Below are 19,243 nucleotides of genomic sequence, written 5' to 3'. Positions count from 1 at the left end.
GAGTTCTGCCAAGATCATCCCTCGAAGCATCTGTGCTCTTCTCTGCTATCAACCCGGTCTCCTGAAAAATTCTTTTCCAATCTAGTTAAATTCCGATCGCGATTACGTTTCGAGGGAAACTTATTTTCTCCCGGACTACCATTGTTTTAACACGTGGTTAACGTTGTGAATTGAAACAAAAGGTTAGGTACTAGGTTAGGTAAAGATCATGGTTTGGGTTAAAGAAAAACGTGTTTTTTTACATAACTTAAAATAAGCCAACATTGACTTATCACATGGGACATGAACAGCGGTCTCCTGAGTGACAGTCTAGTATTTGTTTGACCGATTTATTCCCCCCCCCTCCCTACGTGGACTTTGATTAGAAACATATTTGTGATACCTCAAAAACCTGATGAAGGTCTGGGACCGAAACGTATTTTTCTAAATAAATTATTGCTTGCGTAATGGTCAGTGTGCGGGATTTTCTCTCAACAATTTTTTATCTGTTGCCTTTGATCATATCCTACGCACCTGCCCGACCAAAGAGGTGTGCAAAAAAGTTTTCTCACGTGATACCTCAAAAAGAAATGTACTCTGGGACAAAATACAGTTCCCTCGAAACGTAATCGAGAATGCAGATTAGTTGTGTGGGAACATACATTTTGGGAGACGGGGCTCCGGCTGGACGACACTGAAATACACATCTTCAATTTGTTTTCAGTGTTGGGTTTGATTTAAATGTGAGCTGGAAAATTTGTATAACAATGAAAAACAATTAATTCATTTATTAAATACAAAAAGTTAAACAACTGTCCTTGTAACATTGTTTTTTTTTCTCCATTTAATTATGGCAGTACATGCATACATCAAAAGGAAACGCATATCAGAATGTGTATTGCTTTTCACAGTGTTTGCATTGTAAATCCTCCGTAGTTTGCATCATAAGTTTCCATTTGCACCAAATGCAAGCCCGAGAGTTTTTAGAAAGCTCCTTTTTTTCGGTGTGAAATGCGCCAGTTTAGTGTAGGCAGGAAGCCAAACAGAAGAGAAAAAGATGTGTTTTCAGATGTAGCCAGTTAAGTGTAGACTTAGTCTTGATCTTCCACCAGAATCCTGCTAGCCTCGTGAGTTTGTTTTCAGTCTGTCTGTCTGAATCTGCAAGCATCAGATGCTTTCTTGTCTCTGCAGTATATATAACAGGATAATGTGTTCTGGCAGATCTTCTGAGAATAAAGTGGCTTTTATTTCTGTAGGAAATCATTCTTGGTCCTGGGGGCTGATGTGGAAGGAGATTTTATGAATCCTTGTGCTTAGATCCTCATAACGATGTGATAACTATGTGTCTGGGGATGATAACTAAAACCAACAGAAGATCGCTGCCTGCTCTGTCACTGAGTCTACTGAATACACTTGATTCCATTTGCATCACTCTCATACTCACTTCTGTGCTATGTAAGGCAGCACAGTGTAATTTGGTTAGGCATACTGTATAATAGCGGATGAGATGGAGGTGGATGGAGAGGGAGGGCACACCCTGTTAAGGCAAGGCACTACAGGTGAATAGGGTAAAAAAAAGATATTACCATGACACAGCTGACCAGTTGTTTTTTGTATTGCAAGTTTTCTGAAATTGTATGTTTAAATATGCAAATGAGGCATCCTTTTATTAAATATGCACTGATTTCCAGAATAGAAATCTGAACATTGGATGAAGCCAGGTTCAAAATTCTTGTTTCATTTTGTTGACATATTAGAGTCAACGGTTTTTCCAGAGAGAATTTTGGATATTTCGCCATAGAAAATTCCTTTTTGTCATGTTTTTAGGAATGAAATGGGATATCAATCTGGCTATGAATGATATAGGAACAAACCCCTCTGGAAAAACCTTCAGAATGTAGATAGGAACTTATATCCTATACCCTTAGGAGAAGTCGACAGACGCAAATAGACAAGGTTTCTTTCCACTAGTCTGAAAGAATTGACTGGTGCACGAAACATGTTTTTGCCTGCCGAGTCTGGCCTTAATATCTTTCTGTCACATCTATGCATGTTCCATTAACCATCAGCAGCAGTACATATACTGTAGCAATAACTGGCTGGGTAGACAAGCTCTGCATACCATTTAATATTTATCCCACCCAGCACAGCCAACATCTCCCTCTTATTTATCCAGGAAACCGCATGCATGCTTCTTTTTTTAGCAACACCCTGTTTCACATTCACAGTGATTCCTCACTTCCTTCAACCTGTATCATTTATACATGGTCCAATTACAGTCAGATCAGTGCAGAGAAGGAGCAGTAGTTGCCTCTCCAAATGGCTCTGTGAAATTGACCTAACCTCCTATCTTCCTGCATTCAACACTGGAATGTCGCAGAGTCTCTGGTTGTCAGCATCAAACTGTAATCTTTGGACAGTAGTCACTCTTTCAGGCAGATGATCTGTATTTGGCAGGAGCAGGTCTGTTCCTGCTGTGTGGTCTCTCCCTTCCCTTTTCAAAGACATTCTCCTACACATTTTGTGTCTGTCTGTCAGAGTGAAGCCACTTAACACACACAAACACATTGCCGCCCTGCATCACAAGAAGTGTCACTGACTCATTCGGTCTCCAGTGATGCTAATATTGCTTTGTCTTGGTTAGTCTAATATGTATGTATTCTATTATGTAAGTATTCTAATACGCTCCATTCAACAGGAGCTTACTGGCCTAACAACCTTGCCATCCTCAGTATTTAGGAATTGGACTGGTGTTGTTTGTCTGAACAATAGTACTGTAGCAGTAATGTGACGTTTGATCTGTTGTTTACTGGTTGGGTAATTATTCTTACACTGTTTTTGTGCTGATATTTGACTCTTGTCATTAACTGACAAACTGCATTGTATTGCTACTAGCCTTATGTAATTCATTGTCATGTTTTGAAAAGTGCTCCATCTGCTCCAGTTCACCATTATCCGTTATCCATCTGACACAGTACATCCGGTCGCAGTTCTACTAACACATGTACACACGTTTGTTCATTATACTCCCATTTTAAGGCCCATAATTATGTCTTACATCTAATTGGTGCTACTAGTATCAATTATTGACCAAGTAAATTTGATTATAAAGCTTGGTTCAGTTTGCTTCTTTTTGATCCATGCTTTTATTTTCCAAACAATCGCATGCTTCACCGTTTGATTGGCTGTAATGACCTCTTATACAATTGGAGGTTGTATTGACCAGGGATTGGTTGTCTCCTCAGGTCTCCTCCACCCCGAACAACAAGGCGTCGGACCCCTCCACCCCTGCCGCCAAGGCCAGAGTGAGTCCCTACCATCTACACCCTCCCACCTTCTCTCTACTCTCCACACATACACCCATTCTACATACACCCAGGACACACCACACCCTTCTGTTAACACTAATTTAAGAACTAAGTAAATATCAGTCCACACTCATTTCATTATGACTATTATTATCAAAGAACAGTTTTCTATAAAGGAGACTGAAAGAACTTGGGTCTAAACATGATGGGTGTGGATATTATTATAATAAATAATATTATCAACAGTGGTCACTGTGTCCACAAGTAGTAATTACAGAATACTGGCATTTTTAACTTGTCATACATCTTCCAAGATTCCCTAGAGACAGTCACTTTAATTGCATCATCATTATGTGACCTGACCGAGAGGTACGCTGCAAAAGTGTCATTCCATTTGTTTGAAAAACTGAAGTGAACTTGGTGAGATCGACCCTCGACAACAATGTTCACTCCAGAGGTGGATATTACCAACAATGCATTGCAGCTATGCATTTTATGCACGAAACTACATCCATGGTTAGTTGGCAGCAATGTACAACCGGAAAAACTCTGGTTTCTGACCGCCAAAGGAGAAGATGAATAAATACATTTTGGCTTTTTAGCAGATAGTTTCATAAGAAAACCTAATTAATAGCTTGGTGTTTTACTGAAACATGTTTAGTGAAACAATCATGATACATGATCGCAAACTTTCTAAATCAGAAACTCATGCAGCTGATTACCAGGTATGCAGGTATTTCTGATGATTTTTTTAAAAACTCTTATAATAATAATACATTTTATAAATAATATTTGTATAGCAGCTTTTATACAAGAAATCCAGCACAAAGTGATTTACAATAAGGAAATGACATGACATAAACAGACATAGAATTAACGTAAAAACAGGGATAGAATGAACATAATTAATGGAAAATAATACCCACTTGAAGCAGAAGCGCTAACCCTACAACTGGCGTTCCATCCGAACAGTTTGGGCTGAAAGTGAACAAGGGCAGGTGTGTTCCATTTTAATCCCCCGCTCCTGCCCCGCCCACTATCACTCTGCCACCCCAAGTGGCGTCCGTGCGGCGTATGCTGTTACGGTATATCAAGGGCTCAGGGGAAGTGAGCGAGGGGAAGTGGAACTACTAATTAAACGCAGCAGTAGACAAGGTGGTCGTCCTAGTGGGCAACTGTGGTACTACAACAAAAAGCATTTTAACCATAGACAGCCATATAAAAGAGACGTTTGTAAAACTGTCAACAGGACATCTCAAACTGTACATTTAAATTATTACTCTCTGTATTATACAATTTTAAAACCAAGGTTTATTTGTGTAAAGCCTTGAGAATGTCAAGTATTTTTAGGAACGGCCGGCACGGCCAGGGAAATAGACTCTAATGTGTACAGTAGACAAGTACAGTACATGCATTTTCCTTGTTTTTAACATGCCCCTTAAAATCTGCTGTACAAAGTGCATCCGTCAGTGTCTATCTTGAACATTGAAACATATCAAACTAAAGAAGGAATACCACTACTCAGGATACTCATTAAGCATAGCTAACCTCCTAATACCGCACTGCTTATACTGGATTTTGTTGTACCCAGAGAAAAAAGCATACACATCTAAACAGACTTTCAGATTTTTCATTTCATTTTCCTTTCCATTACACCCTAACATTTACATCCACTGAGCTTCATATACTGTTCAACACCAACCAAACTACAACCTTTTTCTAACTGCACCAGTAGCATCATCTACACCTCCTTATACCTCAACACTTTCCAAAGGACACCCCAATGGGGACTGATGACCCATTTTTCAAGATGTTACTACTTGTACGAAATAAAATAGATTGAAGCAGCAGCTATGATAAGATAAGATAGAACTTTACTTATCCCGAGGGAAACTATGTGCAGCAGTTACAGTACAACAGGTGGGTTGCATATAAATATGTTTGAACAATATCAAATCTGAACTACAGGTACAGTAAGTGTGTATGGTTGATTCAGAATGTTCGTGACTATGTCCATGATATTGCACTTAATGTCCCATTATTTCACATTATGTCCCATTATGTCCCGCAAGTCAGAGAATGTAATGATTGTAATCCAAAGGAGACAGTAATCCAGAGAGAAAGACAGAGATTAAATGAACAGTGCAGAAAAGAGCTGAAATGGAGACCAGAGCTACCTCAGCACCCCATGTCTCTGCTATCCATCTCTCTGCATCAGATAAGATGAGATAAACTTTATTGATCCCCAACCGGGGAAATTCACATTAGGTAGATCAGTTGAAGAGTTTGATTGCAACAGAAAGGAAGGATTTCCTGTTATGCAAAGTGGTGGGTAACAGTCTACTCTTAAAGGTGCTCCTGTGAGCAGCACATCGTGGAAAGGGTGAGAGCCACTGTCGGTGATGAGCAGCATCCTCCTATTTTACGGCCAGTGTTAAGCTGCAGGTGGTTCAGCTCACACCACTTAATGGAGGAGTCACGACGCCCCTGTACTCAGCCTCCTTCCCCTTGAGGATGCAGCCGACACTTGCAGAGTTATCCGAGAACTTCTGCAGGTGGCAGGACTTGGGAGTTGTATTTGGAGTCAGAGGTGTAGAGGGTTAACAGAAATGGTGAAAGGACCCTGTGGGGTTAAATGTGTTCCTATCTTCTCCTTGGCTTGACTACCAATGAACAACCCAAACCCATTTTGAGTGCAACTAAAGGCTACTGTATAACACACAAATGGCCTCATTTTTTCGTCTTTGTACCACCGTACCTGCTCTTGCACGCACCACTGCAAACCCCCACAATTAAGCCCTGACTGGTGTCGTACATCTTGACATTTGTAGCATTGTGGTTTCCAGTCTCACTGGCTGGCTTGTTGGTCTGTGCCTCCATGAAGCATGAAGTTGGCACATTGTGAAGACAAGTAGAAATATGAAGCAAGTATAAGACACAAATAATACACAAATGGCATTGTTGAAAGTGTTGACAAACTGGTTTGGTTCACTTCTCGTGTGCTATTTGCAGATTTGTCCACTGCACCTACTAGTATAACAGTGCTACAGCATGTACAGATCGATGGTTGAAGACGGTGTGCACAGATGAAGAGTGCACATAGGCACAAAAGGCATCCAGAGATGACCTCACCAGTGGAATGACTGTGTGTAGTCTTCAGTCTTGTGGCACTCCATGTAATATGGTCACCTTTCCCTGGTTTACTTTCACTTAGTACTTTGTCTTCACTTGTAGTAATAATGGGAAACATTTTCAGCATCCAGTTGTGTTGTGTCCCTTGTTTTGCATTAGCAACATTCCTCATTCCTCAAGCAACTGAGGTGACATGATGTATCACAACCTAGCAGCTACTACAGGTGTACTGAAATAGAAAGAGGAAAACTTAACTCTGTTTGGAGGCTACTGCTCTGTGTGCGTGCGTGTCTGCATGTGCTAACTACTCAGTGAGTCATCCTTTGCTGGTGCCGCCTGCGTCATCAGGCCATTTTCATCCTGGACAAAGAGACTAATGCAGAGTAAGAAAGAATTGAGGAAGGCGTCTGCAGTCTGCTGCAGGGCTTTTTAAAATACAACCACAGAGGCAATAAAACTGATATCACAACACAGGGGGAAGGAGTTATGTATTGTAAGAAATTATGGCTATTTTTATTAAGAAATAAAATAGCCATTATTATTTATTAAGAAATAAAATAGCCATTAGGGAAGGAGAATATAGAGGATGTAATCATCCACATCCACGTCCCTGGTAGGTATTAGTTCCGAAGCTGCATGCAGACTTTTCATTGTGCATTATGTTGAGTGGCAGCAAGGATGATGCATATTAAGGATTATTGTGGGGTGTCATAGAGTTGCTACTCTTGATTTTTACTTTGCCAGTGTTCCATGTGTCCTGAAAATGGTTAAACTCCTTTTGTTGGGACTGAATCCATTCCAGTGGTATACCTGAAGCTTCTTCTCAAGCGGGACCAAGCGGCAAATTCCGTGTCTGAATATTGAAACCAATGCGGAAGTGCCTAAAACCTGCATTCTATCTCATTTCCAGCAGGGGGCAACTCCACTTGTTGCAAAAAGAAGCTTTGTAAGTCGTTAGCTTGTAACTTGCAGTAAAGGCCCAGACACGCCGACCAGACGGCCGACCCTCGGCAGAAAAGGCAGTTGGACTGATCAGTCTCCCAGAGTTGGTCAAAAAAGTGCCTCGGAACACACCAAAGCAACGAGACGTAATACGTCTCCATAACTGCAGGCGGCACTAATCTGTATTGTCGCCCAAAAATGAAAACCAGCAGCTGATTGGACGAACGCGTCACGTGGGTCTGTTTCCTCCGGAAATTCAAAGACAGACTGTCATGGCGGCCATTCAGAATACGATCTCATATTGTACTAAAGTAGTTCACCGAAACGTGTTTCTGAAAACATTTTCATAGAAATAGGCCGTGCAGTTGCTGAATCTGTCTTGATTTCAGATCAACAAAGGTCAGTCTAAAAGATTTTCGTCAGATTTTGAGAGACTCTAGTCACGCTCATCCCACTCCTCGTTTACGGGTTAGCACTCTACCAATCAGATCGGTCATTTGAGTCCGACTGCCGGCAGGGCCCGCCTTCCAATTCAACATGTCAAATCTGCCAAAGTGAAGGCCGACGACCCCTCAGACGGATGAAGGCAGGGAACACACCAAACAGATTCGGGTCACTGACCTCGCTAGGCTGTCCTATGGCCGATTATCGGCTTAGTGTGTCTCGGGCTTAAGGGAAAATTTGCCAATTTTCAACCGCCTGTGTACTGCTGTACATGCAGATGAACAGCGCCAGTACCCAGAAGGTCCTCGTTTATCCGCCAGTTACTCCGCTGCATGACTTGCCTCAGCCAGTTGAAAATCTGCAAGTTTCCCACTTAAGCGTTTAGCTTAGCACAACACATTGTCATTGAAACTATAAACAGCACTGGCTCAGCCGCGTCATCCTCCCCAGCTCCGCCCTCTTGTTCAAATATGGTCACTTCTGGCTCCAAAATACTAAAATAACGACGGACACAATGCAAACTCCTGACATCAACAAGATAGTCCACAAATCGGTGACGTCACTGCTGCTACGTCCCCTATTTTAAATATTTTATATTTTGTTTATGAGCTGGACACTCCAAACTCAAAATGTCTTAAGACCTTGGCTTTTCCAGAGTAGGCGTGCAGGAGGCAGGACCAAATTATGAACAGATACGTAGCCTTGGTATAATCTTACACCAAGGCTGTTCGTAATTTGGTCATATACAACCAAGTCTCTTGCCGTTCCTTGAATTTGTCTGACGATTTTAGCATCAGCCCTTACCGACAGTTATACATTTTCATGGGTGTGTTTGTGTAAATCACCATTCTTCTTTACACTCGGATGTGTTTAATTCCCGTTTCACGCCAGCCGCATGATGGAAACATCATCAACACGCCCAATCGCTTGCATTGAATTCTCCGCGCAACGAGCTGCTCTATTCACACATGGCCTCAATCAGACATTACACAAACTTTGTACCAGGGAGCTGGCATGGTATAGTGTGTTTAATGTTCGGTCCAACTGATTCAGACATTTGCATTCTCACGTACAGCTCTTCTGGCCAATGTCTGGATAACTTTAGGGTTGCAGTGCATGTGTGAAAGGGTTTTGGGGAAATTTGCTGTAATATGGGGTTGCCTTTGAAACCTGAGATGACTTTATTTATTTTATTTGCTCATTTATTTATGTTGTGTTGTGTTTATCCTTTTCCTCAGTTTTCTGGCTCTTTTTTTGTTGTCTTTGTGATACAACCCTTGCTGCAAAATGAATCCCCTCCCCGCTTGTGGACAATGTTGAAAGTCGAAATATCAAAGAGATGGCATTCAGCCACACGAGTTATTTTGGTCATCACTTCATATTTAAGTTGACCAATGGGCCAAACCCTCTAAATCTTAAGAGTATTGCTTTCAGAAAATCCTGACCAACCCAACCATGCAACATGTACTCAAGAGTTTGTGCTTCAGTCATTTTTCTTAGAAATTGTGGGACTGGCTGCAGGGTGGAACAACAGGCTTATAGGTTTTATGTAGAATAGTCCACTGCCTGAAAGGAAAATCTTTTGTCTCACACATTAGTCGCTTGCAGTTGCTTCTCACAGCATGTGTTAACACAAAATCACTGTCCTGTGTATAGTTCTGCTGCATGTGCTCTGTCTCCCTTCCCTTTCCTGTGCTTGGATCAGTTTTCGTTAATGCTGCTTATGGAAGCGCTCTGTTGTTATTCAGTCAGTATCCTCATCTCTTGATACTTCAGCATTAATTAATGTAAGAATTCACCGAACTTCCCTTTAAGAATCTGTCCGGTGAGCTGCACCCTCTGTTTTGAACCACAGTGATTTTGTTGCGTAACATCCCCAAACCATTTTTACAGGGCCATGTGCTGATAAAGCCATCACATAATGCAGATAATCACTGAACTCATGTGTAGGAGGAATCATTTGATTTGAATGACAGAACCTCTTCCATACTTACAGAGCAGGGCTACTCTGTTTCCTGTTAACTCAAGCTGCCAGCTGATCTGCTCTTCTCTGCTGCTCTTGTCTGTCTGCCTATCATACCCTTCTTTCTTTTCTTCTTTTTCGTTTCCCTTCTACCTCCTCACTTTCCTGCTTGTCTGTGTGTCTGCTTGCCTGTCTTTAGGTTCAGATAGTGCACAAAAAGCTGGACTTCAGCCATATCACGTCTCGCTGTGGCTCCAAGGACAATATCAAACATGTCCCTGGAGGTGGCAAAGTAAGTACTGCCGGAGCTGGAGGGAGACTCTGGTCTGGGTGGATGCGTATTAGATTTATGCTAATTTAGCGTCATTCGGTCCGTCTTGCTCAAAATTGTGATCATTTGAATATCTCCTTTTTATCCCATAAAAACAAACAGATCTGATCAGTAATTCCTGTTCTTATGTAAAGTTGGCTCAACATGGCTTGATGCATATTAAATATCTTACACCTGATTGGGTTGTATTTACCCAGAAACATAGTTTTTTTTTAAGGAAATAAGAATGAATGCACTGTAATCAGCGCAATTATGTCTCCCTGTGTTTGCATTTTGGATTGATTTCACTCAAAGTGAACTGACCACAGGTCCTTCTGCCCACCCCTCCAGATGTTGTTCCCATCTGCTCCAAACACCTGCTGCACTATCATATACCAGCTCTGGGCTGCCCTCACAATCACCACTTTGCTGCCTCAGATCAATTAAACGAAATGCAGAAGGTGTACTGGAAATGGCTCATGTCCAAGTAGTGACATCAAATAAAGCTATAGGCTGGACCGTTCACACATATTACAATATTAATTAAATTTAGTTTTGATATCTAAGAAACCTGGAATCTCATATAACAAATACATAGGGTTAATTTCCTTATGGACCCTGAAATATACCCCTGGGTCCTTTTACCAATTTAGTAGTCGCTGTTAAGTTCAGACAGTTGAAATGCGGATTGCAGAAAAATTACATATTAATACGACATGATCTTATTATAAACATTCTTTTTTAAATCTAATTTGATCGTGTAATTATGTTTTGTTATGCTAAAATATAAATCCACCGTGATTGGTCCCACCAATACCTCTCAACCCTTTGCACTAATATTGTTTATTTTTTTAATTTTTACTTTGTCTTGTCTTTTTTTTTTCTCCATTTTTCCAATTACAGTAGGTGCTCTATACATTTTTATTTTACATGTACATGTTAAACAATATTACATTGTTGTTTAACACATGTACAACACATGTATAAGTAAATATTAGGAGAGTACTCAGCATACCTGCTTAAAGTATGTTAACATACACACAAGCGCTATATATTTGCTCCATACTGTGTGTGGAACACTGTTCTTTTGTAAGGCATGTTCCACATAAAGTAAGCAAATACAAACCAATACAATCCAATTAGGTACTGTATTAATACCACAGTACAAGGGCACTATAACACTATGTCATGGGTGTGTACTGCAGTAGGCATAATTGCACCAATATGCCAACTCTTTGTATTTATTGAAGTCACTGGTGTGTTTCCTCGGTCTAAAATGACATCATGAATATTAAAATTAGCTGTTAAGAATTTAAATATTTGTTATGCGTGTCAAGGGAGAGCAGCCTCTAATGAGGGAGAGCCAACCAGGCAATCAGAACTAATCATGATTTGTTTGCAAATAACATTTTAACAGCACTGAGGGTCACAGTCTGCTGACTGTCTGCTCCTGTCTGTCATCAAATAGGTAAATATGATTGATTTTGTCACACACTGTGACCAGGTCGCAGGTCACCGGCTCTTAAAATCGATCAATGCCAGCTGCCGTCAGATTACTGTTATATGTTATACTGAAAACACACTCGCATGATGTGGCGATGGTCTAATAACTGCCTTCTCATATCCTCCAATTATAGCCTGTCCTAGATTAAAATGCACAAATGGAACATCATTTACCAGCCTACCAAAACAAAATTACAACAAAACAGGTCAAAGTAGGGAATGAAGCATGGGTAGGTAGTCCAGCATTTCCTGTGTTGTGTCTATTCTCCCACGTACACCATTGTATTGTACAGCATGTCATCCTCTCTATAAATCCAACCAGGTGCATGATCATGGATGACAGTGATTTTGTAAACTGGATATGGAGTGGGCACTGAAGTATGGCTGCATTGTACTGGATGTGGCGTCTTTATGAGTTAGTATAAAGAGGCTACATTATGATCTCATCTCTTCCCCAGGTCCAGATCCTGCATAAGAAGGTTGATCTGAGCAAGGTGACGTCCAAATGTGGCTCAAAGGACAACATCAAATATAAGCCAGGTGGGACTTAATACTACTACTAAACTATTTTATTCTGTGCTGGTCTCATACTTACCTTCTTCTTTTTTTCACCTCAGGTGGAGGTGATGTGAAGATTGAGACCCATAAGCAAAACATTAAGACTAAGTCTAAGATTGGATCCATGGACAACGTGGGGCCGGGCAACGGACAGACCAACGGACACAAGGTCAAACTTGAACATAGTCGCAGTTAACATCTCTATTTCTGCTGACTCACTGTGCTTTTACAGGCAGACGCCACAAGATGGTGTGGTAACATGAGATGGTACACTATAAAAAAACGTAGTGTTCATTTTGTGTGTGTGTGTGTGTGTGCGCGTGCGCGCGTGCGTGTGCCTGCCCTTGTGTGTCTATATTTGGCTACAGGAGGAGAAAACAGAGAAGACATCTTCACCCCCGAGTGGCGCTCCGACAACTGGATCAGCAGGTGTTGCTAAGGCAACAGCACCAGGAGGTGTTGCTAAGGAGAATGGGGTGAAGGAGCCCACACCTACTCCTTTCGGGGGAGACGGACTGAGGGAGCATAGCATAGACAAACGCATCACTGAGACAAGTGGGTATAAACACACAGAGTATCAGCGCTATCAGCAAAAAAGACACCACCCTCCCAGCTCTTCAGATACCAAGGGTTGCTCTTGCTACGGCTCCTTGTACACCGCTTCAGCATAATACTAAATTTACGTTTTGCTAAGATATGATTGGACAATCCAAAAGCTGTTCAGGGGTTTAGCAAACGGTCATTTACAGTACAGAGACAATTGACAATAAATAGATATTGCGTGTGCATGCCTGTTTGTGTATACCTGCGCTCTGCTACGTGTCTGATGGAGTGGGGTGGTTAAAAATAGCAGACACGTAGCTGCTAAATGAAATTGTGAAGAGACCTACAAACTAAGGATTAGCCGGTCTTAGTGGATAAATTCATCCCTGGCACTGCAGCTGGCCTCCAGACACCCTGAGTCAGAGGCACACAGACCTAATTGATGGATGGCTGTAGTGCTAATACAATAAAAAAACAGAATGTTTTTATAATTTGGCCCATAATTCATATGAGCCTGCCCCAGACAGTAAAAGTTTGTTAGATGGTAAAATCACAGGCCACCTGGCTGGTAAAATTAAATTAACTTTCCTCTCCTTTTCTCGCCTTTTTTTTTTTTGTTCGTTCACTTACTCGTTTCTTAAACCACTTTTTTCCCCTCAACAGATTGAGTCCCAGTGACCTGTAGATTTTGGTGGGACACGCATGGCACTCGCCGACCTGCCAATCGACCGAACAACCAACCTACCACGGCGCAGTCACCTCCCTTTGGCCCCGCCCTTCATCTCGCTCCACCGCAGCACCGAACCGACCGATCGCCTCTCAGTGTTTCTCTGGGGTCTGCCTGCCAGCTTCCTGCTACCAACCCTGACCTTTAACCTCTCAACGGTTAAACCTTTGGCCCTGCCTACCACAGAGAACAGCACCTGCTGTTTGTCTGTGTTTCTGTGTGCGGAGTTCCACCAGCTTCTCGACTGATAAAATTCCCTTGTAAACACTAATTTAGAGGACTCAAACCCCAAATTTAACAACACCAACGCAATAAACCCTCTGTTGTAGTCAATGCTGTATGGAAGTATACTGAGCATAGCCAGTTTTTAAATATTTTACACATATAAGTGTAATTACTGTTTTAACACGTGTTCTTATAGTGCAAACACCCTGCCTCAGAACTTAGTCTAATCTATGGTCCCTCCTACAGGCCTTCACAATTCAAAACCACTTTGATCTTCAAATCTTGCTAGCAGGCTTATGCTAATGCTACTATTTTCCCCACCTCCATTCCCAGTCCTTGTCCACCTAGCCCCAGACCACACTAACCAGCCGAGGGCCTGCTACCAGTCAGCAGCAGGGCAAAGTCTGCTTTAAATCAACACGTTCCAGCCTCCCAGCCAGCCAGCGATTATTTCCGTATCTCCAGCACTGCACGTTGTCACGTTATAGGTACTTCTACAGCTCACTCATCAAACATTATCTCCCATTACATCTCTCGGTATCATTGCACCAGTTTGTCTCACCCAAATGTATTACAATAATGCTTCTTTATCTCTGGACTATATCATGATGCTCACCATTAGCAGTGATCGGTGCAGAGGACACGGGCTTATGTAGAGGAGAGAGGATGCATTTGGAGACGTTTGGAAATAGATCTAAAGAATGGAAATAGATCTAAAGATAATGTTCAGAGTCAGTGCTGAAGCGTTTAGGATGTCAGGCAGTTCCTGTGTTTAGAAAAGATGCATTCATCAACAGTACAGGCTATAACAAAGCAGATGACTTTTACCACAATTAGAAACATCACTTAATGATGTGATGAGTAGGCGTAAAGTGATGGGGGAGCTCTGTGGCTTCTCTGGGTAGCCTTGCCTCAAAAAGGATTTGGCACTGAACACTTTACAGGTATTTGATCGTGAAGCCAAATAAGTTAAGATCACAGTATTGAACCTTGAAGAGTGATTACAAATTCAAGCTAAAGGAGTGATCTTGAACAGAAGTATTTTTTAACCCTTTATGATAAGTGAAGTTAAACTTTTAGCTGCTGCACCTTTTTAGGCGTTAATGCACAGTACACTGTATGTAGCACTTCTCTAATTGTGGACAGTGTGAACAACCATGTCACAGGCTGCTGGGTAAAGACCCGGTCACGCCAGCACTTGAAATGGCAAGATTTTATGGCAAAAAAAAACAAATTATTACAATGGAATTGGGAGGGTAAGTGATCTTGCACATGCGGTGAAAGTGAAACCGTGTAAAATATTCACATCATTGTATTTGTTGACCCCAACTAGATGGTGCTCTTGGTTTGAAGAAAAAGGCTCAAGGAATGGTAATTCTGTGCGCTTTCAACCCTTTGTTGAACAGAGAGCGCCATCTAGTGGGCTCAGAAAATAAAGAAAATGGTCCATGAAGCTAGCCATCACTAGTAAACGGCACAGTAAAGAGTAAATGTGGGGGGGGAATCTGTTGTGACTGACTAGGCCAGGATGTTCTCTGCTTGCCAGAGTCTTACTGTCTTACAGCTATATTTGTTTTACAACTTGCCCTGTTATTAGTCCCCTACGTCACCAAGCTGCTAGGACCACATGATTCGGGAAGACGAATGAATTTCACCATGTCATATTCTGGTGTGATCGGGCCTTAATTCACTAACACAATATTCTTTCATTTGGATTCACATTAGCTTCACAAAGTTGTTCCCTCACTGTCTAATCGCTTGGTCCCAAACCGTATCGTTCTGTCCTGAGCTGTGTCCAGCATTTTACAGTTCACATGTGGCTATAAGAGACAGACAGACGGACTGCGCCTTCTTTCTCTCGCGCATGTGGTACGTCGTGGTCGTGTAACAGAACCGCACCCTCTTTTAAGTCCTCCCACTAGCTGGTGCGTCTTAGAATCCTCTCTGTGAGACCTGCTAACTTTCTTCACACACAAACACACTTGCACATAAGCACATATATATATATATATATACAGAAAAGCACACACATGCTTGTTAGTGTGCATGCATGCACACATACACACACTGGCACACACACATACACAGGAATCGGCACATAAACACGTACAATATAATACACACAAATCCGCACCCTAAAATAAAAACGGTATGCTATTCATAGAAGCATTTGTCTGTTAATAAAACCAACTCTTTATTGTATTTTGGTGGTCTATGCTGATATTGTTAAAAAAAATGATGCGCTGTGTCGGTGTGTTGTTCCTATCATAGTCATTGTCTGGCTTTTTTTTATGTTTTTATCATAGGTTCACCTCATCCCGCCTCCTTTTCGTCTGTTTCCTCGTCCTGTGTTTCACTCCGACTCTCTGACAGCAATACAGTGATCTTAGTTGAGAACGCATCCTGTCACGTGCGCCTACACGTGACAGAGACCGAGAACGACCACAGAAGTTGACAGGTAGTTAAGAGAGTTCACTTGCAGGAAGTGTCAATCAAAGGGAATAATGCTACATTCATGGCAAGTCTGAAGTTGGCATTTTCTTTGCAACTTTTTTAAGTTAATTTACAAGAGACTGTTCTGTAGATTGAACCTGCTAAGAGCTACTACCAAGCCACTTTAGGTGACTTCTGCACAGAAGCAGATGATCAAGATGATCATGTTTCTAATTATCTAGTGTGTCTAGCACATATTTTACTTCTAAATAAAAACCTCTGTAGTGTAAATAGATGGAAGTAACTAGATTTTTTTTTTTTTTTTTTTTTTTTTTACTTTTGTTGAGCTTTCTCTTGTTAATTGTTTTGTATAGTATATTACTGGATGTACAAAAAAATATTAAAATTCTCAAAGGTAAAAAAAATATTATTTCACTACACTGGACAGCAGGAACTGTCCGGCTCCAAAATGTCATGAATGCAGCAGTATTTCAGCAAGGAAGAAGCAAGAAAGGCCTGCAAATACTGTCATTGGGACCATCCAGTTTTCTTTCTAGTGAACAAATATGTACTTGTAAAATAGAGATCCACAGGTTAAGGGTTTTTTTTTCCATTAAAATGGTCGTAGTACATTCAGACACAAAGAAAATCTAAATTAATGGTTGATGAGGAAAATTACTTTTCTGTCTTATTGATCTTGTGTGGAGAAAAGACGCAACTCTCCAGCCCGTTTGCATTGTTTTAGGAAAAGCATTGTGTCATTCAGAAAAATGAGCATAGAAGCATCTATCTTAATGGAGAAGTCCCCATCTACTCCCTGTAATTCTATGCATTATGCAATTAACGCTGGGATGGTCTCTGCTAAAACTATGAAGGATTAGTGACGTGTTTGTGGGGTGTTGCCGTAGTTGTCAGATGTGTGAAGTGTTACTACTGCATCCATCCTGTAGAGAGCGCTGCTTAGCCTCTAGAACACTGATAGTCTGGCTCTGAGACTTAACTAAGACTTAAGGCTGACTGAGAAACCTTACATCACCATTAGAGAAGCTTTAGTCGAGTTACATACTGTTCTCATTTAAACTACTTTTGATGGTTACACTATATTATTGTATCTGGAACACTAAATACGATCAAAATCATATTAATTATGTACAGTTCCCCTTCAAACTTAAAAGTCTTGTGCACTTTGAACACAGTCTTGTTCATTTCTTGATGCATTGAAGTGATGTATAAGTTGCTTCACTGTAAACTGGTAAAACATTGTCAGCTGTGTACTGTAAATGTGTGCTTTTGGGAGCATAACAGTCTTGGTAGTTAGATAAAGTTATGATAATCAAAGAAAAAGTTATCAAATAGTCAACAATAAAGACTAGGCATCTAAAAGCACTATTTAAGCATATTTAATATTGTACTGTCCCTCCAAATCATTCCCATGAGTTGCCCATAAGTAAACAAAAGATACATGCAATATGTGTGGATCATATGTGAAAGCGAAGATGTGAATTCTTCTTTGGGAATAGAGGGACAAAGGGATGAAAGCACTTTGATAGGTGTAGACATTGGTTTGTGCATATAACAGAGGAACAAGTTGTAGTCTTAAGCTTAGTGTAAGGGTATGTTATCATATGACGGGATGACCTGATGTTGTGTATCTTGAATGGCACATGGGTACCCCTTTATCTTGGTCAGCTTAGTGGATTTTAGTGGAGCTTTGGTCATCGGTGTTGTGCTATTGTATTGGCTATGATGGTTAAACACTCACCTCTCCAGTCTGCCCTCTTGTCGTTCCTGTCAACAGTCACTGCTTATTACTTTCTGACCAAGCTACAAACGCATATTTCCTGAGTGGGCAGGTGGCAGTTTATAGTCAGTTAAAGTAAAGGATAAGTAAGGACAAATAGTTGTACATAAATGACAAAGATGCGTTTGAGGTCATTTAGAAGCAGTGACAGCATTAGAACGTCTACTTTTTAACAAAAAAAAAAAGCCCTGCTAATCTTGGTCAACCCAACTCTTTTACAACCAAATTTAAGGGATCCTTATGAAAATCTTTTGTTTATTTACAAAATCAGCCAAATTTATACATCATTACCAAATATAAAAACATTGATATTGGTATATGCCTCAAAATTCTAGTATGGGTCAGTTCATACTTTACATTCTGTATGCTATAGGAACAGCGCACAAAGCTGTCAAATAGAGGAAATTGTGGTTCCAGTCTGCCCTTCCTGACCATTCAGATATTCAGTAAGAAGACCAATGGGCCACCTTATCCCTTAAAGTTAAGGTTTACGTTATCATTGAGGATATGATTAGGTTTAAGACTAAATTCAAGCTTTTAGTACTCAGTAGTAACCAGTATGGTTATTTGTGGAATAAAGTTAACATTGCAACTTTGCAGCTTGGGCAAAAGGTAATAACCAGAGTGACTCTGATGTCTGTTCACAACTGTTTGAATCCCCAGTTATAGCGCTTGAACACCACCCTTCCACTAGTATCTCACGCTGTCCCTTGTATATAGTTTCCACCATGTTTTTATCACTCCAGAAGTAACTCTAATTAATTAAAATTAAACAAAAAAAAGAAAGAAAAAAAATCGTACTTCTTAACAGGATGTTGTGGATGTTGACAGATGAGCTTTCACGTTCATAAACCTGTTACCATTGAGGTTAATAATGGTATTATTATAAGATTGAAAGCATAAGAAAGGGAAAGTGTACTTCTTTTGTTTTTCAGAATCTGCCTTTTTTCCGCCAAGAAAAGGGCTGCTGAAGTTTCAAGAATGTTTTTAAACTGTATTAAAGATGCAAGATTATGAATACATGTATGAGGTTTGTCTCTGTTCTGTTTTGGAAGATAGATCACGTATGGAAACACTATTTACCCGATTTAAATTGATGAGGAAGAAGGGAGGCAGTGTGTGTCGTGTTTGGTATGGTCTGATGGATGACTGAACACGCATTACAGACAGGAAAAGAAAACAAAGTAACACACTTTGGAATCAGTCGGCAAACTTAAGTTCATTAAACAATGTGGTTGGTTTCCACTTTGATTTAAAATGCACTACTGTACACGTAACACCTGACACACACTGGTCAGTCCTTTCTCTTGCCGACCGCCACCCCCTTCCTGTTAGACTAGCCAGACTTTTGGCATGTGGTAGAATGTAATGTTCT

At 40.8% G+C, this 19,243-nt stretch overlaps 1 protein-coding gene across 5 annotated transcripts in view; it reads left to right on the top strand.

Annotated features, from left to right (window-relative positions):
- The window catches only part of map4l (microtubule associated protein 4 like), a 113,337-nt gene extending 94,447 nt beyond the window's left edge, over nucleotides 1-18,890 (top strand). For 4 of the 5 annotated variants that reach the window (XM_039814914.1, XM_039814916.1, XM_039814913.1 and 1 more), the window contains 6 exons: nucleotides 3,225-3,284; nucleotides 9,968-10,060; nucleotides 12,040-12,121; nucleotides 12,199-12,308; nucleotides 12,508-12,694; nucleotides 13,346-18,890. In XM_039814914.1, the coding sequence (XP_039670848.1) occupies nucleotides 3,225-3,284; nucleotides 9,968-10,060; nucleotides 12,040-12,121; nucleotides 12,199-12,308; nucleotides 12,508-12,694; nucleotides 13,346-13,350 (537 nt within the window). In that variant the 3' untranslated portion in view covers nucleotides 13,351-18,890. The remainder of the gene's footprint in view (nucleotides 1-3,224; nucleotides 3,285-9,967; nucleotides 10,061-12,039; nucleotides 12,122-12,198; nucleotides 12,309-12,507; nucleotides 12,695-13,345) is intronic. The other variant, XM_039814915.1, reaches the window with a different exon arrangement.
- Nucleotides 18,891-19,243: the final 353 nt, after the last annotated feature.

Source organism: Perca fluviatilis, chromosome 11 (assembly GCF_010015445.1).
Source record: "Perca fluviatilis chromosome 11, GENO_Pfluv_1.0, whole genome shotgun sequence".
NCBI classification, from domain to species: Eukaryota; Metazoa; Chordata; class Actinopteri; order Perciformes; family Percidae; genus Perca; species Perca fluviatilis.
Note: the sequence above shows the minus strand (reverse complement) of the source record. Positions and strands in the feature narration are given on the sequence as shown.